This window comes from Crocuta crocuta, unplaced genomic scaffold (genome assembly GCF_008692635.1).
Source record: "Crocuta crocuta isolate KB4526 unplaced genomic scaffold, BGI_CrCroc_1.0 scaffold15, whole genome shotgun sequence".
Lineage (NCBI taxonomy): Eukaryota > Metazoa > Chordata > Mammalia > Carnivora > Hyaenidae > Crocuta > Crocuta crocuta.
In genome coordinates this window covers 4,114,645-4,140,572 of record NW_027530508.1, presented here as the reverse complement: position 1 = coordinate 4,140,572, position 25,928 = coordinate 4,114,645, and the positions used below count along the sequence as shown (strand labels likewise).

At 51.2% G+C, this 25,928-nt stretch overlaps 1 protein-coding gene across 3 annotated transcripts; it reads left to right on the top strand.

Moving 5' to 3' along the window:
• Positions 1 to 12: 12 nt before the first annotated feature.
• Positions 13 to 7,142, top strand: NRSN2 (neurensin 2). 3 transcript variants are annotated; one of them, XM_077766902.1, is made up of 3 exons: positions 13 to 69; positions 2,906 to 3,100; positions 5,487 to 7,142. In XM_077766902.1, the coding sequence occupies exons 2-3, from the start codon at positions 2,912 to 2,914 to the stop codon at positions 5,910 to 5,912; spliced, it is 615 nt and encodes a 204-aa protein (XP_077623028.1). In that variant the 5' UTR covers positions 13 to 69; positions 2,906 to 2,911; the 3' UTR covers positions 5,913 to 7,142. The 3 variants fall into 3 exon arrangements, with proteins under 3 accessions (XP_077623028.1, XP_077623027.1, XP_077623025.1); XM_077766901.1 differs by having other exon boundaries at positions 21 to 220; XM_077766899.1 differs by having other exon boundaries at positions 21 to 220; positions 2,890 to 3,100.
• The last annotated feature ends 18,786 nt before the right edge of the window (positions 7,143 to 25,928 follow it).

Here is a 25,928-nt window from a genome sequence, read left to right as displayed (position 1 = left end):
CGCCGACCGAACCAGCTCGGGCTCGGCTCTCGCTCCGGCTCCCGCTCCGCGGAGACGGCAGGCAGAGAGGTGAGCTCAGCCCTGCTCCGCGAGGGGCCCGACCCCCCACCCTGCCTTCTCTCGGGTTCCGGGGAACCCCGCCCGCACCCCCTGCACGGCCACGGCCAGCCTCGGACCGGACGGCGGCGCCCAAGCCTCGGTGTGCCTCGGGCTTTAGGAGGTGAGGTCCCAGAGAAGTAGCAGGGGGCAGAGATCTCACCAGCCCGGTCGCCTAGAGACCCCTCAGGGCTGAGAGGATGGGAGGAGGCTTCGGAGGACAAGAGCCCTACCCACCTGTCTACTAAAACCTCTTCCCACCCCTCCGTGCCTCGGTTTCCCCCCGGGAGAAAGGATGCAGTTAACCTCGACCAGAAACAGTGGTGCGGTGGAGAGGGAGGAATTGGCCGGATTTCGCTGGCCTTGGCCCCGGGGAGGAAGCCCCTTCTCCCAGCATGGGCTGCGCCGGACACTGAAGTGGCCGGGTCTGGGGGGATCTGGGAAGGAGAANCTCGCCGGGCTCCTCCCCCCTCCCCTCTTGGGACACCTCCCCAGCGTTTCCTATGGCAACCCACGTCCCGGGTACCCGCGCCGGGTCCGGAGCATCCTCCTTTTCCCTCCCCCTGACCACCGGGCCGCCTCCCTGCAACCTCAGCAGGGGAGGAGGAGGGGCCAGGCCGACGGGGAGGCAGCGTCAAGGTCACCTTCCTTCTCCTTTGCCAGCAAGACTGAGTGATTAGGTATATTGGGGGGAGAGGGGCAGTGAGGGCTGCAGGGGAGGAGCGAATCCAGACCAACAATTCCTGAGCCTCTCCTCCCTGCCCCTTCCCCCAGGGTCTTTAATTAACAGGCGCTGCCTTGACTCTGACTGCCCCTCTGGCCCGCATTCTTTCTCCCACCCGGGGCCTCCAGAGAGCCGCGGCCGGGGGCGGGCCCCTCGCTGGCCACACCCCCTGGGAGCCCCGCCCCCCACCTCTCAGGAAGATTCCTGTTCTCTCCAGGGACCACTCGCCCCCTTCCTTCTCTGCCTTTCGTTTTTTGGGCTATGCCTTTTCCCATTCTCTGTCCAAAGAAAACATTTTTGGTCCTTTCCTTTTCTTCTCTGTTTCCCCCGAGTTGTGAGGGGGGATTGTGAAGAACCGCGAGTTATAGACAGGCTTTACAAAGAGCACTTCCGGCGCTTTGTTTGGATTCGTGGGGACTCCGAGAATCAGCCCAACCCACACTTTGGCTCTGTGTGTGTACGTGTGTGTATCTGTGTGCTTGGTGTTTCTCTGCGGCGTGTCTAGGTGTGCGGTGTGTCTGCGTGTCTGTGTCCTGCGTGTGTCTTTCTATGTCTCTGTGTGGTATATGCGTGCCTGCCTGGGTATGTATGTTTGTGTATCTGTGTTAGGTGTGTGTTTGTACTGTGTGTGTATGTGCGTCAATCTGTGTACGTCTCTGGTGTGTGTGTGTGTGTGTGTGTGTGTGTGTGTGTGTGTGCTGGCGAGTCTCTCTATGCAGGATATGCAGGAAGTTGAAGGCCACATTGATGGGAAATTAGGGGGAAGGGCCAGAAGAAATTTGTCTTCTCTTTCAGTAGAAGTGCCTTGTTTTATTTTGTTTAAAGCTGGTCAGGAGCCCAGTCCCTCCCCATCGCAAACTCCTCTTCCCTCAGCCCCCTCCCTCCCCCCCCACTTTGGTTTTTAGTCCTATCTGTGTGTAAATACACGAGTACTTTCCATTACCTAGTCTTCAGTGTCTCCATCTGCGAAAAGAAAGATTCCTAAGATTCGTGGTTGCCAGTGGCAGGGTAGGGGCTGGGCAAAATGGGTAAAGGGGTTCAAAGGTCCGAACTCCAGTTATAAAACAAATAAGTTATGAGGATATGATGTACAGCCTGGTGACTGTAGGTAATAATACAGAGCTGCGTATTTGAAAGTTGCTAAGAGAGCAGGTCCTAAAAGTTCTCATTATAAGGAAAGAAATTTATCGGTAGCTACGTATGGCGACAGATGTTAACTAGACTTTATGGCGATCATTACAAGTACCAGATCATTATGTTGCACACTTGAAACTAATACGATGGTATGTGTCCATTATACCTCAATAAAAATGTCTTATTCAAAAAAGAGGCGTTCTTAGATGGGTTTCCCTAGAAATCGAACAACCCTTGGGCCTAAGAGGGCCCCTGGCTTTCACCACCTCTGGAGTCAAGATTCCCTGGGGTGTGGAGGCTCTTGCCTTGTGAGGGGCAGCCCTAGGGAGGGACTTTTTAGGGCCTTGCACCTTGGGAGCTCGGCCATATTGGACAAAGTGTCAGCCATGACAGTCGCCCCCAAGCATACCCTGAAAAAAGGGGAAGATTTTGCGAGGAGATATGGGTGAGAACCTCTTATTTTAGATACGGGGCTCAGAAAGTGTCAGATAAAAATAATAATGAAGAAATAACAATAATAGTAACTACAACTGCTACCATTTCTTGGTCTCAGATACAGTAACTGTGTGAAGCGGGTGTGATTACTAGCCCTGCTTTACAGATGAGGAAACCGAGGTTTGGAGAGGTAAAAGCATTTGTCTGAGGTCACACTGCCAGGAAGTGGCGGATCCGGGATTCCAATCCAGACAGGCTCCAGGTCCCACGCTCCCCACCACTGGGTGGCCTCCAGACTAAACAAGTACATTTGTTGGCACCTGCGATTCTCAGAGTTCCTGTGCGTTGGCTCATTCGTGGGGAAAGACAAGCCAGCGCGTCTAGAAGGCAGGCTGTGTTCTGAGCGCGGGTTATCCAAAATGCAAGGAAAAGTGGATGAGGCACAACGATGCGGGGGGGCCTGGGAGGGCTTCACGGACCCCTCCCTCTGCCCACTGCAGCTTGCTTCGCCCACAGAGATCCATGATGCCAAACTGTGACCGTTCCTGCGGCTGTAGCCGTGGCCCCAATGTGGAAGACGGCAAATGGTATGGGGTCCGCTCCTATCTGCACCTTTTCTATGAAGACTGTGCAGGTATGGCCCTCGGCGATGACCCTGAGGGGCCTCCTGTCCTGTGTCCCCGCCGACCCTGGCCCTCACTGTGCTGGAAGGTAAGGCCAAGGGAAGCAACTCATGTGATTTCCTGGGGCTGCAGAGAGGAGATGGGATCGGTGGATAGAAAGAAGGGGGATGGTGTAGCAGATAAGTGTCTTGCGTGTGCAGCCGACAACAACAGCCACAAAAATCCAACTAGAGGGTGCCTGTCTGGCTCCGTTGGCAGAGCATTCACCCTTGATCTCAGTGTCATGAGTTCAAGCCCCACGTTGGGTGTGGAGCCTCCTTAAAGAAAATTGCCAAATGGCTACTGTTGATAAGTCATTTAACGCCATACATATTTGGGGCGCCCGACTGGCTCAGCCGGTAGAGTGTGCGGCTCCTGATCTTCGGGTGGTAGGTTTGAGTCCCACATTGGGTGTAGAGATTTCTTAAAAATAAAATCTTGAGGGGCTCCTGGGTGGTTCAGTCGATTGAGCATCCAACTTCGGCTCAGGTCATGATCTCATGGTTCGTGGGTTCGAGCCCCACGTCGGGCTCTGTGCTGACAGCTCAGAGCCTGGAGCCTGCTTCGGATTCTGTGTCTCCCTCTTTCTCTGACCCTCCCCTGCTCACGCTCTCTCTCTTTCTCTCTCTAAAATATAAATAAAACATTAAAAAATTTTTTTTAAAAATAAATAAAATCTTGGGAAAAAAACCTCAAATGGGTTTAGACAATACAGGGGAAATATCAGTCCTTTTATTGAAAAGACCGGAGGTTGAGCAACTTAGGTAAAGTTCAGTCCAGCAGTTCGACCAACCCAGCACACCGGGGACTCAAGATGTCTCTCAGTCCTCAGGCTCCCCATTGTGCCCCCATCCATGTGGCCCCTGTTGGCTTCAGGATCTTCCTGCATGTTCCCCCAGAGAGCTGCTAGCTTGCTGACCCTCAGTGTCTCATTCTGCACTGTCCACAGGAAATCAGAATTTCCTCTAGTCTTTCCTTCAGAAAAAAAAAGAAAACAATGCTTTTCATCTCAAGAAGTCCCGTCAAGCATTGCCTTAGCTCTGACCCGGTCACTTGCCCGTCTCTGCGCTAATTACTATGGCCAGGGGGAAAGTATATACTGACCGGCTCGGGAAGTGGGGTTCATCTCAGTTAAATCTTATTGTGGCTTCGCAATGATATATTGGGGTACGGTTGCCACGGTAGTGGATGGCATGAGAGAAACGATGGGTGTCTATAATGACCAGGGAGAGAGGTCTATCAGGGCACACAGTGTGGGCAGAGGCGTGGGGATGGCAGTAAACTGAGTCCCTACAGTGGGCATAGCTTCTGCTAAATGCGATAAGGAGACTGAGGCAGAGGTTCCTTCCCCTCTGCTTTCAAAGGGCTTCCCTCTATCTACAGTGAACGCACAGCCCCAGGCCAGAGGATCAGAGGGTGCTGGGAGAGGAAGTGCTCTCAGTGCCTGGGGTGATCAGGGAAGATCAGAAGAAAGAGGGTCCATAGTTTAAAATGTTGAGCATCTTCAAATTGCCAGGCAGGGAGCTAGGCTCTTGCGCACAGAAAATTTAAGACGCGGTCCTTGTTCTCCAGCAGCTCCTAGCTGTGGTTCGTTTAGTCATTCTGCAAACATTTCCTCAGCTACTGCTCTTTACCAGCACTGTGCTGGTAAAGCCACCCTAGTGGCTCCTTCCAGTGTCTCCCTTTCAAGTGGGGCAGGCAGACATCACTTACATAGTGATGAAAGTACAAGTTCAAGGGGCACCTGGGTGACTCGGTTGGTTAAGGGTTCAACTCTTGATTTCAGCTGAGGTCATGATCTCACAGTTCCTGAAATCAAGCCCCGGGTCTGGGTTCCTCACTGAACATGGAGCCTGCTTGGGATTCTCTCTCTGCCCCTTCCCCACTCATTCTTGAACATGGGTGTGCGCTCTCTCAACATAAATAAACTTTAAAAAATAAAGAAATAGGCAAGACAGTACATGTTCAAGTGTGCGCCAAAGTGAGTGCATGGAAGAACAAATGTGCAGTGTTTGTATGAATCCTAAGCGGGGGACCTGACCCAGTCCAGGAGCATCCTGGAAGGCTTCCCTGAGGAAGCGAGGTTTGAGATGAGATCTGAGGGATGTATAGGAGTTATCCCAACAGGGAGATAGCGGGTAGATGGGACAGAGAGATGAGACAGGACCTAAATAATGATGAAGGAAAACTTAAGGTTGGCAGGAGAAACCTAAGTGGTTCCTAAGCGAGAGTTGGAAAGGACATTGAGACCAAGGGGCCTCAAGATTCAAAACAGAACATGACATCTTGTGTCCTTCACCAGTTAGGTCCTAGAAGGTATGTTCTGTGACTCAGCGCGATTACCGTCTCTTAAGGTTAGACCAAGGAGTTCCCTTAAAACCCAGTTGGGATCATCTTGGCCCTGACTACTTCCCAATCTGTCTGCCTCTCTCCAGATCAGCCTGTCTTCGGGAACCCTTCTCCTGTTGCTGGGGGTGGCGGCCCTGACCACTGGCTACGCGGTGCCGCCCAAGCTGGAGGGCATCGGAGAGGGGGAATTCTTGGTGTTGGATCAGCGGGCAGCCGATTACAACCAGGCTCTGGGCACCTGCCGCTTGGCAGGCACGGCGCTGTGCGTGGCGGCTGGGATCCTGCTGGCCATTTGCCTGGTTTGGGCCGTGGCCGGCTGGCTGAGCCAAGACACCAAGGCAGAACCCCTGGACATCGAAGCGGATGGTCACGTGGAGATCTTCGGGGACGAGCCAGAGCAGCAGCTGTCCCCCATCTTCCGCGATGTCAATGGCCAGTCTTGGTTTTCACCACCTGCCAGCCCCTTTGGGCGATCCTCTGTGCAGACCATCCAGCCGAAGCGAGACTCTTAAGCTGCCCACGAGGCTAGAGGAGGAGCCAGACCTGGGGTCTGGACCATTCCTCTGTCCCATCACATCCTGCCCTCCAACTGTCTCCTGAATTCCCCCCGAGAAGCCGGTCCCTTCCACCTATGTCCCCACAACACCCAGCAAATCCCAGTGTCCCTCCCCGGGGATCGGGCCCCAACTCATCCAAGATGCCGACTTTCCCCAAGTCCCCCCAAAACTTCCCACCCACCCCTCCTTCCCAAGGCCCTTCAGGAGTAGAACCCATCCCCCTCAATCTATCCTCGCTCTACTCTGACCCTGGGCAAGTCCCTCACCCTTTCAGACCGTCAGTTCCTGTCTGCGTACTCTGAGGGGGTTGGATCAGATTCTAGAGTTCCATGACTTCCCTATTCTACCCAGATATAAGCATTACTCTCCATATGCAAAGTTGGGGGGAAGGGTGGTAAGGTCGTCTTTATCCCCTGACCCCTTCATCTGTCAGCCGCACCAGGATGCCCGAGGATGGTTCAGAACGCTCACTTGGATTCTCCTCCAGGATGGTGCGAAAACAGTCACCTCCTGCGGACTGTCTTCTATGTCCATTTTGGTGTCAGAGCCCCTGAGGCCACCCCATCATGGGCTGTTCTCAGCCCCAGTTTACAGATTAGGTGACCAAGGGAGGCTGGAAGTCTGCAGGAATTTGGACCCATGTCTTCAGCCTCCTCCCCGGCCAGCTCTTGTGCTGCATGTGGAACAGGGAACCTGCTGGACACCTCAAGGGGTGGGGGACAGTTTTGGCCCAGAGAGCCTGCCTGGAGGCTTGATGGTCCCAGGTAGCTCAGAAGATAATTTGGACGTGCGTTTAAATGGTCTTTAAGAGCCCAGGGGGAGGAGAACCGGGATGTCTCTGCCGAGGAAAATGCACTCATCTAGAAAGCATCACCCATAGGTCCTGACCTCCCTCACCTGTAATGAATGTGCCCTCCACCCTGCATCCTGCAGCGGCTCTGGCCAGACGCATCATCTCCATTCTTACCACTAGGGGGAGCTCCGAGACAGCCGGAGAGAGGCGCCGATGGACTCCGCCCCGTGCCCTCCCCCCTCGCTCGCACCTCCAGCGGGGAGGGGTCTCCCGGGAGGGTCCTCCGTTCTCCCCCTCCCGGCAGGCACTGCTGCCCTTGTGCCCCAGGCCCCTTCCCCGTCCTGCGCCTCTTTCATCTTCCCCTCCCTTTCAATAAACAGCTGGGATGGATACCGACTGTGCCTCTTTTCTCCCCGACCGTGGGAAAACGGACGGTTAAAAGCACCTACCATGTGCTGGGCACTTAAACCCACCTTTTCGCATTTGCTTCCCACGATAATTCTTCGAGAAAGGGGACTCTTCATTTTACAGATGACTTAACTAAAGGTCAGAGGAGTGACCCCAGGGTGGGTTTACGTGCTAATTTGCTGGGAAGCACATTTCTCTAGCATCCTCACTGCTCCCATCCCGGAGAGGGATGTGAGGCCCGGGAGTTCTGGGAGAGGGAGCTGGAGGCAAAGCTGGGCAAGGGGAACAGCGGACCCCTCCTGGCACATAGGAGAGGCCAGGCGCCGTTCTCAGCTCCTTACAGTCACACATTCATTCATTTACCCTTACAACAGGCTATGACCCGGGGACTGTTCCCAAACCCGCTCCCAGGCTGCAGGTTTGCATTTCCAGATGCATTCGCCGGCGGTGTGTTTCTGTCGCCAAACGGTTTCTGTCAACCCTGCCCTCCAGACCCACCCCTGCTGAGCTACCCAATCCCCTGCTTGCTCTAATCAAACCCCTGGAGCAGCGAACTTGGCTCCTGGTTTTCCTCACGCTCCAGCGCAGCCCAGCGGCTAGCCCACTTTGGAAATACAGCCTGACCCCACCCCTCCTCAGCTTCCCCCTGGCCTGAGCCACCGTCGCCTCTCTCTCTGATTATTACACCAGCTGCTCCCTGGTCTCTGTTCTGTGCTCCCTCACCCCCCAAGTCTGACCTCGGCAGAGCAGCCAGGCAGACCCAGGTATGGCCAAAGTTAGGTGGTGCCCCTTCTCTGCTCAGAACCTCCCTTGGCTCGCAGCTCACACGGTAAAACCAACATCATGGGCGCTTTCCTCCAACATCAAGGCCACCTCCTGCCCCAGGCCTTTGCATCGCTGTTCCTTCTGCTGGTATACTTTCCCCAGCTCACCAGCTGCCCAACTCCCTCAACCCCTTCGAGTCTGCACAAACGCCCCCTTTCTCCGCAAGGCCTTCTCTGAACAGCCTGTTTTAAAATGCGACCATGCCCCCATTCCCTATTCCCTGTGCACTTTGGAGTTCAGTTTTTGCTTTCCTATAGCATTTATCACCTTTCAGAATACTTACTATGTAACTTACCTATTACGTTATTGTTTGCCAACTGTCTACCCCCTGCCACAATGATCTCCACAAGAAGGAGGATCTTTGCTCATTTACTGGCAAATCCCAATGCCTTGAAAATGCCTGGCACATAGTAGCTACTCAATAAAATGGGTCGAATAAATAAATCATAGTTTTATAGAGAGCCACAATGAGTCTTGGGAACACCGAGCAGCTTACTCAAAGATGCACAAGGAGCAAGGGACAGCACTGGGATTCAAACACAGGCAGTCGGGGTCCTGAGTCCACAGCCTGCACCACCGTACCGCACTGACCCTTGGTTTGAAGGCCCAGAGCTGGAGAGACCATATCAAATGCCAATAAATGTATTCAGGAAGGTTTCTTGCCCTGTGGAAATGTGAGCACAGCGTTAACCATATTTCTTTCCAAAGAAGTTAGAATACACGTTTTTATATGAAATGTATCCATTTTTAAACATCTGTATCTGCTTCAAAAGTTGACTAGGTCCTGCCCAAGACAAAACATTCCCAGGGACAATTCATGGGTGGCCGTGTGTGACCTCTGGCCTGGATACTCTGGGTTAGTGCTCACAGCTGATCGGGACCAGGGGTAGAATTTCATGCGAACAAAATGGCCGGGAAATGGAGGTAGACGTCCACCCCAGAAGATCTATGTCATATTAGCGTTTCTTCCCAGCTGCCACGTAGGAAGCCAACCCTGCTCTGTAACCCCGATAAATCCCAGGCCCCCACAGAGCCCCGTCCCCACAGAGTATCTCATTTTGAAGAAACAGCATCCAAGAACCAAAGTTAATTTCCAGCAATGCCAACTGTCACGTAAATCCTTGAAGAATGTCAAACGAGGCTGTTCCATTCTCATACTTGGCTCGTGGAACTATGTGCTGCGTAGAATACAGTTTCCCCAAAGTTCATGTCCACCTGGAGTCAGTGAACATGACTTTATTTGGAAATAGGGTCTTTGTGGGACACCTGGCTGGCTCAGCCAGTAGAGCCTGGGATGCTTGATCTCAGGGTTGTGAGTTCGAACCCCATGTTGGGTGTAGGGATTACTTAAAAAGAAAATTTTTTTTTTTTAAAGAAATAGAGTCTTTGCAAATATAATAAAGTTAATATGAGGTCCTAATGGATTAGATGGGCCCTAGTCCAATAACCAGTGTCCTAGTAAGAATGGGAAATTTGGACGTGACATACACAGAGGGCAGGGGGCTTTGGGAAGACAGAGGCAGGGTCTGTCTATAAGCCTTAGAAGGGCCAAGGGTTGCCTGTGACCCCCCAAAGCCAGAAGAAGCCAAAAAGGAAGCCTTCAGAGGGAGAGTGGCCTTGCCAACTCCTCGATTTCAGACTTCCAGACTCCTAAACTGTCAGACAATAAATTGTTGTTGTTTGAAGCCACGTAGTTTGTGGTACTTTGCAGAGGAGCCCTGGGAAACTAACACTGGGTGTAAACCCGTGCCGACTCCGAGAAAGGCAGTATGGCAATCTCCAGATGGAAAATACACATGCCCTTTGATCCCTCCCTCTCTCTCGTGCAGGTATATCTGTAGATTAAATCCCACAGGTAGGAACACTACGGTATTGTTTGTATGAGAAGACATTTGGAAATAACCTAAATGCTCATTGGAGGGGACTTGGCTAATAAAGCATCCACCCAGACACAGCCAAGTATAGGGGTCTTGGGTATGTATAGGGTACTCCACCCCCAAAGAGCGGAATACACAAGGCCTTGGGCTTTTGTGCGTCCTGGAGACCCAAGGGGCGCTTGGGGGTACTGAATAGACACAGAGCACACAGCTGCCTCGGGCGCCCTCTGGTGTTCGTTCAAGGTGGTGGCAGCCCAGCCGGTTGACCGCTTTCCCCTACCTCTCAGGGCGGCCCCACTTCCTTCCTTTAGCTGGTGTTCCCTCCTCTCTGAGGTGGGGAACCTGAGATGGGGAGGGACTGACGGGCTTGTGGGGGAGGTTCACCTGCTGCCCCACCCCTTTTAATTCCAGAACCTGAGCACCCAACCCACGTCACCCTGGGGGCTGCCCCTCCCTCCTGATGAGCCCTTCATACCCTTCCCACCCCTACCGACCCAGGGACAAGGTTACTTCTCAAGCCCAGCTTCAGAGGGACTCCTCCACCTCACCCCCAACTGGGCCTGAGAAGAGGTGACCTGAGGCCACTGCCTGGCCTCTGGGGGCGCTGTGCCAGGGCAGGGAGATAGCGCAGGGAGAGACAGCCAAACAAAGCGCTATTGACAGAGATGGGGATGGTATTAGTGGGAGGTGGAGGGAGAGAGTCGGCTGTGAGGCCGACTATCAGCGACATTCCTGCCCCAACTCTTTGTCCCAAATCTTCTATTGCGAGCAGGCTGAGAGGGGGACAGTCGGCCAGGATTCAAGTCCCTATGTCCGCTGAGGCAATTCCCTAACCCTTCTGAGTCTCAGTTTCTTCTCCTCTAAATTAGGAGAGAGGGATCGCTGGGTTGAGCGTCCGGCTCTTGATTTCCGCTCAGGTCATGATCTCGCGGTTCGTGGGTTGGAGCACCGTGTCGGGGTCTGTGCTGACAGCTCAGAGCCTGGGACCTGTTTCCGATTCTGTGTCTCCCGCTCTCTCTCTCTCTCTCTCTGCCCCTCCCTGCTCAGGCTCTGCTTCCCTCTCTCTCTCTCAAAAATAAGTAAACATAAAATTTTTTTTTTTTAAATGAGGACCACGAGAATACCAACCTCTTGGGATGGTTTAAAGACCTAATGAGCTTGGCCCATAGGAGTGCCCGATAAATGCTAGCTATTGTTATGCCAGAGAAGAAATCTGAGGTTCAGATTAGCAGGCAATGTACAAGTTATAATTATGGATGACTCAGCCATGGTCCTGCCCTCCATCACAGTCCAGTGGAAAGGACAATCCTGCAGAGAGACAATGGCAGTATAATAGAATAAGGGCTGCAATTGAAGGACCGGGGGTGTCACATCACAGAGGACAGACACAGGGAGACTTAGACAGCAGCACCTACAGCGCCAGCCTGTGCCATGCTGAGCAATTAGTATTTCACGTAAACGCGATTTGCCCTCATACCACCGTAACGGGGTAACCACTACCCCAACTCCTAGAAAAGGAAACTGAGCACAGTGTTGAAGCCTCTTGCAAAGGCTACATGGGTGACATTGAACCCAAACCGTCCAGGTTCAAAATGCCCCATAACCCTGGCATCTACAGACGCGGAAATAACCCCCATCTCCCCAGAGTCTACCAACGAATTCGTTATGCGGGTTTGCTGGTCCTCTGCATAGCTCCACACACAGGTCCACACGGACACAGGCAAGTATAGGATCTTTGGTAGATATCCAGACATCATGTTAGCTCAGATAAACACATTAGTTTATCCTGTCTGTGACAGGTGCCCAGAAAATCCTATGGAAATCCACCCCAAGAATGGCGTACACTGTTGGGAAAAAATAATCAGCCCAGATGGACTCACAGACACACTCTTCCATATGTGAATTGACAGACCCCTTGCACAAGCCCTTGAGTAAGCATGGTGCCTGTGTGGGTGTGCACACCAGTCGGTGTGTAAATTATTATCGTGGCGTGTTTGTGGGCCCACTGAGGCGCTCAGAGAGTATTTGCACTTAGTCTGTTATTGCCTTTCTGTAGCAACTACATTTATTGAGGCTTTACCATATGTAAGTAACAATAAGGCTCAGAGATGTGAAGTGCTTTGCCCAAGGTCACACAGCTAGTAAATGGCTGGGATGCAACCCCTGGTCCTGTAATACTGGACACTGGTGTTGGTCTCCGCTACCGAGCAGACGTGTTCCAAAGTGGGCAGCGCCATGGCTGAACTTCCACACTGACATTCCCTGTGACCTTGGACACCTCACGTCCTGTTATAGGCTGTCCTCATGTGTCAGGTCACAGGTGTGCTCCGTGGGTCTGAGGGGTGGTGGAGCCAAGTCTCGGTCCAGGTTGGCATCACCAGGGGCCGTGAGCTTCCAGTCCCAGCCTCGCCAAACCCCAAGCACATGAGTCAAAGCCAAGCCCTGGGCACCAGGCCATCAGGAGCCTGGGGAGGGAAGAACCCGTAGGATTTCCTAAGCATCCGGCCCCGGGATGTGCGGTCAAGGCAAGGAGAGGGAGGGAGGAACACAAGGTATCCATCAGGATATCCAATCACAGGACAGACCCTGGAGCCCAGGGGTAAAGGCCTCCCAGCAGAGAGACCCCCGGAGCCCCTCACATAGGCCTCTCCACCAAGAGCCCCACGTTGTGAGGAACACCAGCAGCTCCAGGCCACTGCCGGGTCCCCGGGCGTGGGGGGTGTGCCCAGGCACCTGTCCTGCACTCCAAGCGCTAGATGGGCCTCAGGGAAGTCCAGACACACGTGCCATGTCCTTGGCCACTGAGTCCCCACTCTGGGCACAGGCACCAGGTGGGTGGCCTTAGGCCTTAGGCCTCTCTGAGCCCTGGTTTCTAATCTAAAAAAATGGAGTGGTGAGGGACGCCTGGGTGGCTCAGTCGGTGGGGCGTCTGATTTCGGCTCAGGTCACGATCTCGCGGTTCGTGAGTTCGAGCCCCGCGTTGGTCTCTGTGCTGATGTCTCAGAGCCTGAAGGCTGCTTCAGATTCTGTGTCTCCCTCTCTCTCTGCCCCTCCCCCACTTGTGCTCTGTCTCTCAAAAATAAATAAATGTAAAAAAAATTTTTTAAATGTTTTATTTATTTCTAAGAGAGAGAGAGAGACAGCATGGGCAATTTTTTTTTTTTTTTAACGGAGTGATGATAGCCACTTCCAGTCTTGTTAGGGTCATGCAGTGAGTCATGATCTCAACAGTCTTCTTATTTTTCCAGAGTCCCTGTCTTCCCAGCGATACCGTCTCCTCCTCGACAGCTTGCACGGGGTCTCATATTTCTGTTTCTCCCATGACTGTGCAGGCACAGCATCACATACATACTTGCTGTAAGAATTGTCGAGCAAAGTTGTTTATTCCCCATAAATAATGATGGCCATTTGCATTTGTAGAATAAAAACTACCCAGCGATTCTGAGTTTTTATGTGTCAGACATTATGCTGAGCACTTTTGCCTTCGTTCACTTGATAGTTACTCACTGGACACCCAGTAAGGGCCCCGCTCTGTGCTAGATACAGATATAAAGTGGCATTGCCCCTTTCTGGGTTCTTCCTTTCTGGTGGCAGCAGGAGGGACAGACGATAAACAACTTACCACATAAGTGAGATCATTTCAAACCTTGGCAAGGGCTGTGAGTAAATGGAATAGAGACAGGCCCCAGGGACTGGGGCAGACCGATGCTTCATGAGTGGTCAGGGAGTGCCTCTCTGAGGAGGTGACACTTGACCTGAGACCCAAAGGAGGAGGAGGAAGCTGGGAAGATGTGGAAAAGTTCCAGGCAGATGGAACAGCAAGGATGAAGACCCTGAGGCAGGAAGAATTTGGTTTGTTCAAGAACTAGAAAAAAGGGAGCACGGGGAGCCTGGATGGCTTGGTCGGTGGAGCAGCTGACTTCGGCTCAGGTCATGATCTCGCAGTTCATGAGTTCGAGCTGCGTCGGGCTCTGTGCTGACAGTTCAGAGCCTGGAGCCTGCTTCGGATTCTGTCTCCCTCTCTCTGCTCCTCTCCTGCTCGCACTCTGTCTCTCTCTCTCAAAAATAAAGATTTTAAAAAGTTTTTTGATAAAAAAAAAAAGAAAGACAAGAAGCTGATGCTCAGAGAGGGCAAGTGACTGGCTCACCAACAGCGCTGGTTAGAGGCTAAGCAAGGATTCGAACTCAGGCCTGGCTAGGCTCCAGACCCAGGCATTTTGTCCTTTACTGAAGGCTGCCACAGAGACACACCATCCGTGGAGTACCCAGCAATATATGTACACATGTACACACTACACACACTCTGCGGGCTGCCCTACAACAAGGGGATATGGGCTTGACTGTCACTAAGTGTCAGAGTAACAGAGAACAGCCTAAGATTCTACACAGCAAGTAGGAAGGCTAGATGTCACCTCGCCCAGCATTCCAGAAGTTCTGGGCCTCCAAAGGTCAAATGACAGGAAGAAAGAAAAGGCTTCCTAAGGGAGGGGGCGGGATCTTCGAGATGACCTGTGGAGGTACAGACACCAGGAAGATGAGAGAGAAGTGACGCCCCCCGCCCCCAGCATGTCTCAGAAGCCTGGTCCCTGCCAGGCCAACACTTGGCCTCCTCTGCCGGGCCGCCTCCCAAGACGGGGTACTCAGGGCCCACCAAGGCAGGTGCCGGCCTTGAGAGGTTCTTCCTCCCCATCACAGAGCCACAGCCTCTGTGGCTGTAAGACGTGAAAAGATTCATCCGTCAGGACAAGAGAAACATCTGGAAGCTGCTAGAAGACCCTTTGGTTTTTCGGAATCAGATTAGTAAAGATCAGAAAACGATAACGCACTGCGCTGTTGAAGTTGTGGGCAAACAAGCAGTCATACGCTCTGTTAGCAGGAGGTAGATTGGCCCAATCTCGTTGGATGATCGGCCAGAAAGTTCTACCAAAAGTGCAAATGCCCAAACTTTAGACTTAGCAATTCTTCTTCCGGGAAACTGGCTCTGAGTTTCTCTCTGCTCCCCCATGTCTCAGCACCACGGCACTGTTTGTTCTTGTGAGAGCTTGGAAATGATGGTGTGTTTGTTCACAAGGGATTGTTTCAATTAATCAGTGCATCCCTATAACGGATACTACACAGCTGTAAAACATCAGGACGTTCTTTGCTTCCTTTTTTTTTTTTTTGGTCTTAATATTTTTTTTTCATATTTATTTATTTTTGAGAGAAAGAGAGACAGAGCATGAGTAACGGAGGGGCAGAGAGAGAGGGAGACACAGAATCCGAAGCAGGCTCCAGGCTCCGAGCTGTCAGCACAGAGCCCGACGCAGGGCTCGAGTTCACGAACCGCAAGATCATGACCTGAGCCGAAGTCAGATGCTTAACCGACTGAGCCACCCAGGCGCCCCCAGGAAGTTCTTTCTGAACCAACGTGGAATAATCCCCAAGACAAATTGTTAAACAGGAAGAAAACCAACAACCTGAAGGAGTGAGTGCACTGCTCTCATCTGTATTTAAAGGGGAAAGTAGTCATCCCTTATGTCTTCAAGGAAACATGGGAAAATTGGCTGCCCCCAGAAAGAGGAGGTGGGGGCCGGAGACAGGAATGGGAGGGAGGTTTTCAAGTATTACCCCTGGTACCTTTTGAATTTTGAGCCAAAAAATAAATAAATACAAATATTTAAAAATCTATCCTCATGGGGCACCGGGCCGGCTCAGTCCGTGGATGTGTGTGACTCTGGACTTTAGGGTTGTGAATTCCAGCCCCATGTTGGCGTAGAAATTACTTTAAAAAATTAAAAAAAAAAAAAAAATCTATCCTCTTGAAAGTGCCACATTCCAAACACCCCCTTGCTCCCAGCTAACTTCTGTCCCCTTGGACGGAACATCCTGGAAGAGAACAAAAAGACAAGAGGCCTGAGTGTGAATCTCTGTTCCGTCACCGATGTACAGTGCGTCCTCGAGCGAAACGCTTTCCCTCTCTGGTTCCTATGGTCCGATACCCAGACCACGCCCCCAGCTCGGGCATTCTGTGTCCTCCCACCAGACCAGGCACACGGAGGTTGGGCACCGTCTCTCCTCGCTCTTTAATTCATCCAATCCACCTAAACGGAATACCTCTTAGATGCCAGATTCTGGGGTCCCCATTTCTTGCCTTACAAGCCCCCAACTGCAGTGCTGGGCATAGAAGTTGGTACCCGGTGGGAACTCAGGACAGATTTCTTAGCTGACAAATGAAGAACGGATGTTGGGGTAGATGCATGGTGAACGGTGGATCGTAGACGGCAGCTGGTATAATACATTCATGGATGAGTGGTAAGTGGATGAATCGTTAAGGCAACAGCCTTCACCTTGTCCTTCAGCCCTCCCCACGCCTACCATTCATTTTTTTTTTAGCTCCCTTTTTGTAGCAAAGGTCTTCAAAAAAGTGGCCATACTCACTGTCTCTAATTCCTCTTCTCTCTTCAATCCATCCCAATCATGTTGCTACCTGCCCACCTCATCCCACACCCATTGAAACTGCAGTTGTCAAGGGTATCGTGTTTCAAAATTCAACATTCAGTTCTCAGTCTTCTGGACTGATCAACAGCTGTTGACAGTTGACCCTTCCCTGCTCCCTGCTACACCTCTCTTCACTGGGCGTCCAGAACTCCACACTCTGCTGGCTGTCCTCCTGCTTCGTGGCTGGTTCCTTCTCGCCAGAGTGGCCCAGGCCCCCCATGCTCTCAGCCAGTCCCATGCCCATGGCCCCGGATATACGTCTTCAGCCCAGTCCTCTCCCCTGAACTCCAGTGCCTACATCCAATCGCCTGCCCGGCGTGTCCTTGAAGATGTTGGAATAGCATTGCAAACTCAATACAACCAAAGGTAGACCTTCTGGTCTACCACCTTGCCCCTCTCCTCTGAGGGCAGATCCACACTTGGAATTGTTCAGGCCCAGGAATCTTGGCGGCACCCTTGATAACTCGCATTTCCTCTCACTCTGTATCTGAAACATCCACAATCCTGCTGTCTCCATTTTTTTACATATACCCAGAGTCCAATCTCATCTCACCGCTGCTTTGCTCTGAGCCACCGGAGTTCCCCAACAGAACTATTGCAACATCTGCTCCTTTCTCCCCCGGATCTTTTCAAAGGCCTTCAGAGCTCCAGATGCTCTGAGTCTCTATTAGCCATCTGACTTCATCTACCACCACCTCCCCTCACCTGTTCCACTCCAGCCATACTGACCACCTTCCCCCCAGCAAACCAGTCAAGCCTTCCTCTTGGAGGTCATTCACGGCCTGAACAACTTGTCTTCCAGATAGTCTCATGGTGTCCAGGGGACCACATTACTCACTAAGATCCTCCAGATCCCCTTTACCCACTACTCTGCTTTTTTTTTTTTAACCTCTTTCTGCTAGCACCTATCACCTTCCAACATGCCCTATCTTTTAAGTATTTACTACGTTAATTATTTCTTGCACATGTTCTTTCTACTGGGCTATAAGCACCATTTTTGTCTGTTATTTTCACTGAAGTATCCCCAGCCTTTAGAACAGTGCCTGACATCAAGGTGGGTATTCAATACATATTTGTTGAATGAATGGATGAATATATAAATGGTTTGATTGATGCTGGAATGATATATAGCTGGTGGATGGATGGATGATGATTGAATGGAGGGTAGATTGAAGAATGGAGTAATGGTAGAAGAAAGTTGAATGGATAGATGGTGAGGAATGGGTTATGAGTAAATGGCAGACGGATGGATGAGGGATGCATAAGTAGGTGGAGGGATTTAATCCATTTAACTACAACTTAGTGAGCACTCACCAGGGGGACCTGGGTGGCCCAGTCAGTTGAGAGTCTGACTTCGGCTCTGGTCATGATCTCATGGTTCGTGAGTTCGAGCCCGCATCGGGCTCTGTGCTGACAGCTCAGAGCCTAGAGCCTCTTTCGGATTCTGTGTCTCCCTCTCTCTGTCTGCCCCTCCCCTACTCATGCTGTATTTCTCTCTGTCTCAATAATAATAAACATCAGAAAAAACTTTGGTGAGCACTTGCCAACATACTGGTGAGCCAAGCCAGCAAGTGCCTTCCATAAATGGGGCTTACAGTTTCATGGGGAAGACAGACATACATATGTAATATATATGTAATGATATCTAATTCACATATTTAATAGTAATAAATAATGAGTATATAGAATTAAATACATATGTATTTAATTCCATATGTATGGAATTAAATACATTAATTCCAAATTACATTGTATGTTATGAAGGGGAGAAAAGATCCTCGGAGAAAGAATGATATGGGTGAGAAATGGAAAAATGGGTGATAAATGGGTAGCTGGAGGTGGATAGGACTTGGCTGGGCTGCTTTCCCTCAATGGTCCTGGCCGCCACATGCTCCATCCGTTTCCGGACCTCAGGGTCTCCCTATACCCCACCTGCAGCTCTAACCTCAGAGAGACTGTCGTCTCCCTGTACTGACACAGCACCTGCCCCAGCCCATCCCCAGTGGCCCTGCTTGACTCCATGTCCTGCCCCCACCCTGCTGAGTCACAGTCTTGGGTTACTCAGAGCACAGCTCTNCGAACCCACGAACCGCGAGATCATGACCTAAGCGAAAGTCGGACGCTTAACCGACTAAGCCACCCAGACGCCCCTCAAGCTCTTTATTTTTTAAAGCTTATTTATTTATTTTAAAAGAGAGTGAGAGTAGGGGAGGGGCAGAGAGAGAGGGAGACAGAGTGAAGCCTGAGCAGGCTCTGCACTGTCAGCGCACAGCCAGACACAGGGCTCAAACTCATGGGCCGGGAGATCATGACCTGAGCTGAAACCAAGAGCAGGTCAACAGCCACCCGGCTGAGCCACCCAGGCGGCACCCAAGTGCCAAGCTCTTGATTTCCGGGCCTGAGCATCGTTCTTGACTCCTGAGAGAACAGGACGACGGCTCCAGTTGGGGTTTATCGGGGGCCGGGAGTCAGGAGTAAAGGATTTGAGCTAAGTCTGTCTGGAGGATTGTAACTCACTTGTGAGCAGGAATTGGAATTTAGGTCAAGGGTCGGGAAAAAGTGGGTGCCTCTTCGGGGACCGAGTCAGTGCTTGGTTTGGGGCCAGGGTCAGGATTTAGCTGTGGCCGTGAACAGTGATGGGGGCTCAGTCTATGTCTGAGGTTTTGTTTTTGTTTTTTTAATGTTTTATTTATTTCTGAGAGAGAGAGAGAGACAGCGTGAGCAGGGGAGGGTCAGAGAGAGAGGGAGATACAGAATCTGAAGCAGGCTCGAGGCTCTGAGCTGGCAGTCAGCACAGAGCCTGACATGGGGCTTGAACTCATGAACCGTGAGATCATGACCTGAGCCGAAGTCGGACGCTCAACCGACTGAGCCACCCAGGCGCCCCTATGTCTGAGTTTGTAGATCAGAATTCGGTAAGACTCTCAAGTCTGGAACAGGGCTCAGTCTATGACCAGAGCTGAGGATCAGGGCACAGTCAGTGTCAGGGCACTGGCCTAGTCTTGTCTTTCTCCAGGGACAAAGTGGATGGGTTGGCTCTGGACCAGCCCCCCAGGTGGATGAGCGGCACCGACCCCGGACCCTGTCTTCCTTCCCCTCCCCCTCCCCCGTCGCTCCGTGAGGGCCAGGCCTGGCTCAGTGTCCCCACAAGGCTTAGCCGTCCTCATTCTGGCGCCCACGAGACCAGGGTCAGGGTAGGGGCTATGGGGCAGGGCTCTGGGCCTGACCTGGGAGGGCACCTTGCGTAAGGCTTTCTGATGCAACTGGCTGCTGGCTGCACACCCCAGTACCCCCTGCTACTCCTCACCCCGCTCCTCAAGCTTTTCCCAGAAACAGAAGGGCCGGGCAGTGGCCTGATTCGAACACACATGATCCCTTTCTCTGCGGGGGCCTGATGGCTTCAGAAGCAGCAGGAGACAGGCAGTGGGGAAGGAAGGTAGGGAAGGGATCAGATGACTCAGCGACCAACTCCAGTATTGGGAGTATGCAGATCTGATCGGGGCTCCCTCCTCCTCCCAGCAGGAAGGCAAAGAAGGGAATCAGAGCCCCACCTCCAACACACACAAAGCGATAATTATGTGGCTGAGCCCAGAGAGGGACTGGTGGCTGCCCAAGGTCATCCAACTGCCAGCGGCAAGGTCAGAACTGCAGTCCAGCTTTCCTCCAGGAGTCGCGGGCCCACAGGTTGGGGAGAGGACCCCTCACCCTTTGAGGGAGGCATGGGACTCCCCTGGGAACTTCCAACCAGGCTGGTGGAGGCTCCTGAAACGACCAACGACGCGGGCTTTGGAACAATACAGACCCGGGTTCCAACCGGACACAACCCGGGCTTGCCACATGGGGGATGCCCAGGAAATGTGCCCCTACCTCTCCCTTCACCCTCAGCTCTCTAAGGGTGTGTGTTGGGGGGGAGGGGTTAACAGGAGGCATTGTAGGCTTTGTGGAAACTATGTTAGCCACTTACCATCAAGTGCTTACTTTGTGCCGGGAACTCTTTTAAGCACCTGTATTAACTCGTTTAACCTTCCACTGAATCCAGTAACAGTTCCCAAATGCAATGCGGGGCTCAATGCCCCTATCAGGAGGGTGTATGTCAATTCCATTTTATAGATGAAGGCTCTGGGTCTCAGTGGCTAAATGACTTGCCCAGGGTCACACAGGTAAGGAGAAGGCACGGAGCAGTAAACAAAGAACACCTGGGCTTTGGGCCAGATTGACTCCTAATCTCACTGCCTAGACCCATGATGTCACCTCTCTGAGCCCCAGTTTCCTCATCTGCCTCCAGGCATGAAGACAGGAACTTGCTGGGGAAGCTTGTGGATGCAATAAGATACTGTAAGGGAGGCACCCAGATGGGGCCATGCTCCATCCACGGACAAAGAATCACACTCCCAGGCTCAGAAGACTGAGCCGGATCACCTAGGGCTCTGACTGCCACGGGGCCACTACTGGGCTGATGGCTGTGCCCTGGCATTGACCTTCCAGCCCTTCCTGGGGCCCGCGGGAGACAGATTCAGACGATGAAGGATTTCTGCAAAGCCCCAGAGAAGGAGGTGCCCAGTCGCCTCATAAAGGCTCCCCAAACGGAACATGAGCTCAGAGCTGCAACTCTTGAATCAGCCACTGTCATTCCCAAGTCCATTGGCCCAAATCCTTTTGCCCGTTTGCATTAGTTCTGTAAGGTTTTTCTTTAAGGTTTTTCTTTCAATCGGCTCATTTTTTAAAACTTGGGGAAATTTATTTAAAACGGAAAATTCCGATTGCTCACTTAAAACAGAAAGCCACTATCATTTTCCATTAAGAGAAAGAGACCATAAAGTTGAATATAAGAACTGCAAAAAAAAAAAAAGATTCCTAGACTTAAGCTAAGTCCTGTCTCTTGCTGAAGGCTCTGAACCGAGCCTGCTTTCTCTTCCTTAACAAGTGAGGGGTTAACGACATAAAGGCTGTTAAATGAGACTTTCTCCCTAGTAATTGCAGGTACAGGAGAAAATCAAAAGGAAATACCTGTATCATTATATTCGATGTTACTTAATCAAGTCTGAAGACTCTAAACCCCCTTGGAGTACATTTTAGGTCTTGGAAGACACTGCCCTAATCCAATTCCCTTTTCCTATTTTACAGGGAAGAACAGTAAGGCTCCCAAAGGGGATGTGACTTGGGTACCGTCTCACAGGGTCGGTGGTTTCAGCCACACCTGGGATCCAAGGAGAACTCTTTCTTTTTTTTTTTAAATGTTTATTTATTTCTAGGAGACAGAGAGAGAGACAGCGTGAGCAGGGGAGGGTCAGAGAGAGAGGGAGTCACAGACTGAAACAGGCTCCAGGCTCTGAGCTGGCAGTCAGCACAGAGCCCGACGCGGGGCCCGAACCCACGAAGTGCTAGATCATGACCTAAGCGAAAGTTGGACGCTTAACCGACTAAGTCACCCAGGCACCCCCAAGGAGAACTCTTTCTAAGGCATTGTTCTGCTTCTGTGGGAAGAACTTATAAAGATGGAAGCTTTAAGGACGTCAGTGGGGGGATCTCAGGTGCGTGCCAGGCACCAGCCAGGTGGGGTGGAAAGGAAAGAGGCAACCAGCTGCTGCCCTTGGCCCTTGGCCCCCCACGCCTCTTCTCCCTTGGAGCACAGCCTCTGTGTCCCTGTCCCCAGAGCTGAGGGCCAGCAGAACTACAGCAAATAGAAACACAGCCTGCTTGGGGCGCCTGGGGGGCTCAGGAGGCTGAGCATCCGACTGAGTCTTGGTTTCAGTTCAAGTCACGATCTCCCTGTTTGTGGGATTGAGGCCCGTGTCCAGCTCTATGCTGACAGCTCAGAGCCTGCTTCGGATTCTCTCTCTCTCTCTGCCCCTCCTCAGCCGGCGCTCTCCCTCTCTCTCAAAATAAATAAAAACTTTTTTTAAGTTAAAAAGAAAGAAAGAAACACAGCCTGCTTGGCTCAGAAACGAGGGTAACAAGGATGTTCTAAGCCTGGAGAGAAGGAAATTCTTGAAAGCCAGATTCTCTCTCTAGGAAAGTGCACATGTTTACATTTAACTGGGGAAGAGCGTTGATCACCATTTATTTTCTTTACATTTTAACAAATACTTACATAGCATTTATATTCCAGGCACTTCACAGATGTTAGTCATTTGATTCTCACGACAAACCAATGAAGTAGGTACTATTATTATTCCCATTTTTCAGATGAGGAAACTGAGGCACAGAGAGCTTAAGGAATTTACTTAAAATCTCATCACTTGGAAGTGGTAAGATTTGAACTCAGGAAATGTGATCTGACTCAAGGGTGCTTTAATGCATTTAATCCTGAGGACTACCCTGCAAGGAAAGGTGTAATTAATCCCACTTTATAGGTGCAGAAACTAAGGCTCAAGGCTATTTGGCATCTATGCTGTGAACCCAACAGGTCTTCACTTCTTTGCTCTATTCTCTGGATCATGAGCCGGGGATTCTTGCTCTAGGATGCTATTCAGTATGGTAGCCATTTACTACATGGAGCTATTGAGCATTTAAAAGATGGCTAAGTGGGTGGCTCAGTTGGTTAAGCGTCCGACTTTGGCTCAGGTCATGACCTGGCAGTTCATGGGTTTGAGACCCGCATCCGTCTCTGGGCTGTTAGCCCAGAGCCTGGAACCTGCTTCAGATTCTGTGTCTCCCTCTCTCTTTACCCCTCCCCAACTCCTGCTCTGTCTCTCTTCCTCAAAATTAAATAAACATTTAAAAATATTAAAAAGGAGTGCTTTTGTGGCTCAGTCGGTATAGCATCTGACTTCGGTTCAGGTCATGATCTCACAGTTCGTGGGTTCGAGCCCCACATCAGGCTCTGTGCTGACAGCTAGCTCAGAGCCTGGAGCCTGTTTCTGATTCTGTGTCTCCCTCTCTCTCTGACCCTCCCTTGCTCACGCTCTCTCTCTCTCAGAAATAAATAAAACATTTTAAAAAATTAAAAATTAAAAAAATTAAAAAAAATAAAATATGGCTAAGAAACTGAAATTTTTCATGTGATTTAACTTTACTTTTAAAGCAAGTAAAACATTTTGTCCATTCAACACAATTCAATTGTTTTGGTAGAACAGTATTTTACTTTAAGCACTCACAATTTAGCTTCCATTCTCATTTATTTCCAAAGTATAAAATACCAGACTGAAGATATTAGTAGGAAAAAATTTTAGATTACATCATTAATAATTGTTTTATTATTTGTTGAAATGATAATATGCTAGATATATTGGATTAGTATATATTATTAACATTAATTTCACCTGTCTTTTTTTTTTGGTTTGTTTTTAATGTTTTATTTATTTCTGAGAGAGAGACAGCGTGAGCAGGGGAGGGTCAGAGAGAGAGGGAGACACAGAATCCGAAACAGGCTCCAGGCTCTGAGCTAGCTGTCAGCACAGAGCCCGACGCGGGGCTTGAACCCACAAACTGTGAGATCATGACCCGAGCCGAAGTCTGACGCTTAACCAACTGAGCCACCCGGGCGCCCCTCACCTGTCTCTTTTAAAAAGATTTTATTTTTAAGCAGTCTCGATGCTTAACATGAGACTCAAACTTCCAACCTTGAGATCAAGAGTCACAAGTTCTACAGACTGAGCCATCCAGGTTCCCCTCACCTCACCTGTTCCTTTTTATTCTTCTTTAAATAAATTTAAAAAAAAAATGTTTCAGAGAGAGAGAAAGAGAGGGGAGAGAGGGGCAGAAAAAGAGAATCTGAGGATAGCTCCCACGATCAGCCTCAGCCCGGGTGGGGGTTGGGGGAGCTGGAGGTGAGGCTTTGATAAGAGGCTCCTGGCTGTTGGGGGAAGGGCTCAATCCCACCCCCCGGGGGATCGTGACCCTGAGCTGCAATCAACAGTCAGCTGCTCAACCAACCAAACCACCCAGGTGCCCCTCTTTATTCTTTAATGCCTGACTAGAAAATTTAAAACTACATACGTGGCTTATATTTTATGTTCCATTGGTCCAGAAAACTAGGATTTGACACACACCCCCAAATGTGACAAGCTGCCCTCCCCAAACCTGGGGAGTCAGTCCCGGGAGCTATATCCACTGGTCCAGGAGGAGGCTTTTGATGGCCAAGTTTCTACAATGTCCCCTGATGGTATAAGCGTTGGCATTAGCTGCCCCAAGTTCAAATCTCAAATCTGCTTCACACTACAAGGTAGGTGCTTTTGGGTAAGCCTCTCACCTTCACTCATCTGTAGAATAGAAGACATAGTGTCCCTCTCATGGTTCATCAGGTACTTCGGAGTCTTTGCAGTTACTTTTTCGGTGTGCCCTCAGATCTTTCCAATCCTCGCCCCGTCTCTTCCTTAAGATCTTAGTTTAAACATCACCTTCCCGACGAGCCCTACTGAAAATAGCCACCCAAATAGTCAGATTTGCTACAGGACAAATCTGTCCTATTTCTCTATTCAAGAAAACACATGACATTTTTAATGAATTTTCAGTGATCTTGGTTATTGATTTTATTTTCTGGATCGTGGTCTGTCTTCCCACTGACTTATAAGATCTTTGAGGGCAGGGATGGGTCAAGCTTGTCACCGCTGAGTCCCCAGCACTTAGAACAGGGTCTGACACAACGTGGACAAAGTTAGGAATGGATGAGCAAAGCCAGCACGAGGAGCTCCGAAAACAGCCAACCCCGCTTTTCCTTGTCCCTTACGGCTGAGGGATTTTCGACCAGAGTCTAGACTTCCCTGGGGGAAGAAAATGAGTTCACTAGTCCCTCCCCGGCAGGGGAATCTCCGGGGTTAACTGAGATCCCAGAGTCCCCTGGTGTGCCCTGAGGGTCCTGAAACACCGGCTGGCTGGTCTCTGGGGATCTGAAACCCGAGAAACAAAGGTAACTCCACCCACCTTTCCAACTCCATCCAACCTCTCCCTGGAAGAGTTATGTTTTGACCCTGGTGCTTTCGGAGACGTCAGGACCTAAAAGGGACTTCCAGGAAAGGTGCTGGACCCCTGGGGCCGCACCGGGGTCCCTCACCAGCTAGCAAGTGGCCCCAGGGCCTCTTAGGTGTGGGGTGTAAGTCCTGTATGGGTGACTTCTCCTCTCTGAGCCTCTATTCTATTTATTGAGCACGTAGGATGTGCCACCTAGTTCTAAGCATTTTGTCCAAGCGAACATCTTTGGATGGGGAGAGCGGAGCTTCCTGCCTGCCCGGGGTCCTCCTAAAAGCTAATAAAGCAACGGTGGCAAGGTACTTTATGAAACAGGAAAGCATCCGGGGAACTTTCACGGTTTGGTCTTTTTCCGCTCGGCATCCTGAGAAGGAAGGGTGTTCTCCCCATTTCACATATGGTGAAACTGAGGCTCAGGAAAGCAAAATGCTTTTTCCAAGGGAGGTGGGAGAGCCAGGGGCTGGTGTCTGCGCTCGGCAGGTGGGGGGAGGGGTGGAGCCGTGACACCCGTGCGCGGCGGGGCGCGCAGGGGCGGGGACCCCAGGGGCGGAGCGCAAGAGATGGTGCAATCCCGGGCTGGAGCGCATCAGGCGGCGGCGGCGGATTAGCGCAGGTTTGCATCACCCGGGCCCGGGCCGGGGCCGGAGCCGGCGCTGGCGCCGGGAGACACTCGCAGCNCACACG

Coding starts and splice junctions, on each gene's coding strand:
- NRSN2 (XM_077766902.1), top strand. CDS start 2,912: ATGATGCCAAACTGTGACCGTTCCTGCGGCTGTAGCCGTGGCCCCAAT. Junction 3,101..5,486: donor GGCCCTCACTGTGCTGGAAG/GTAAGGCCAAGG, acceptor GCCTCTCTCCAG/ATCAGCCTGTCTTCGGGAAC.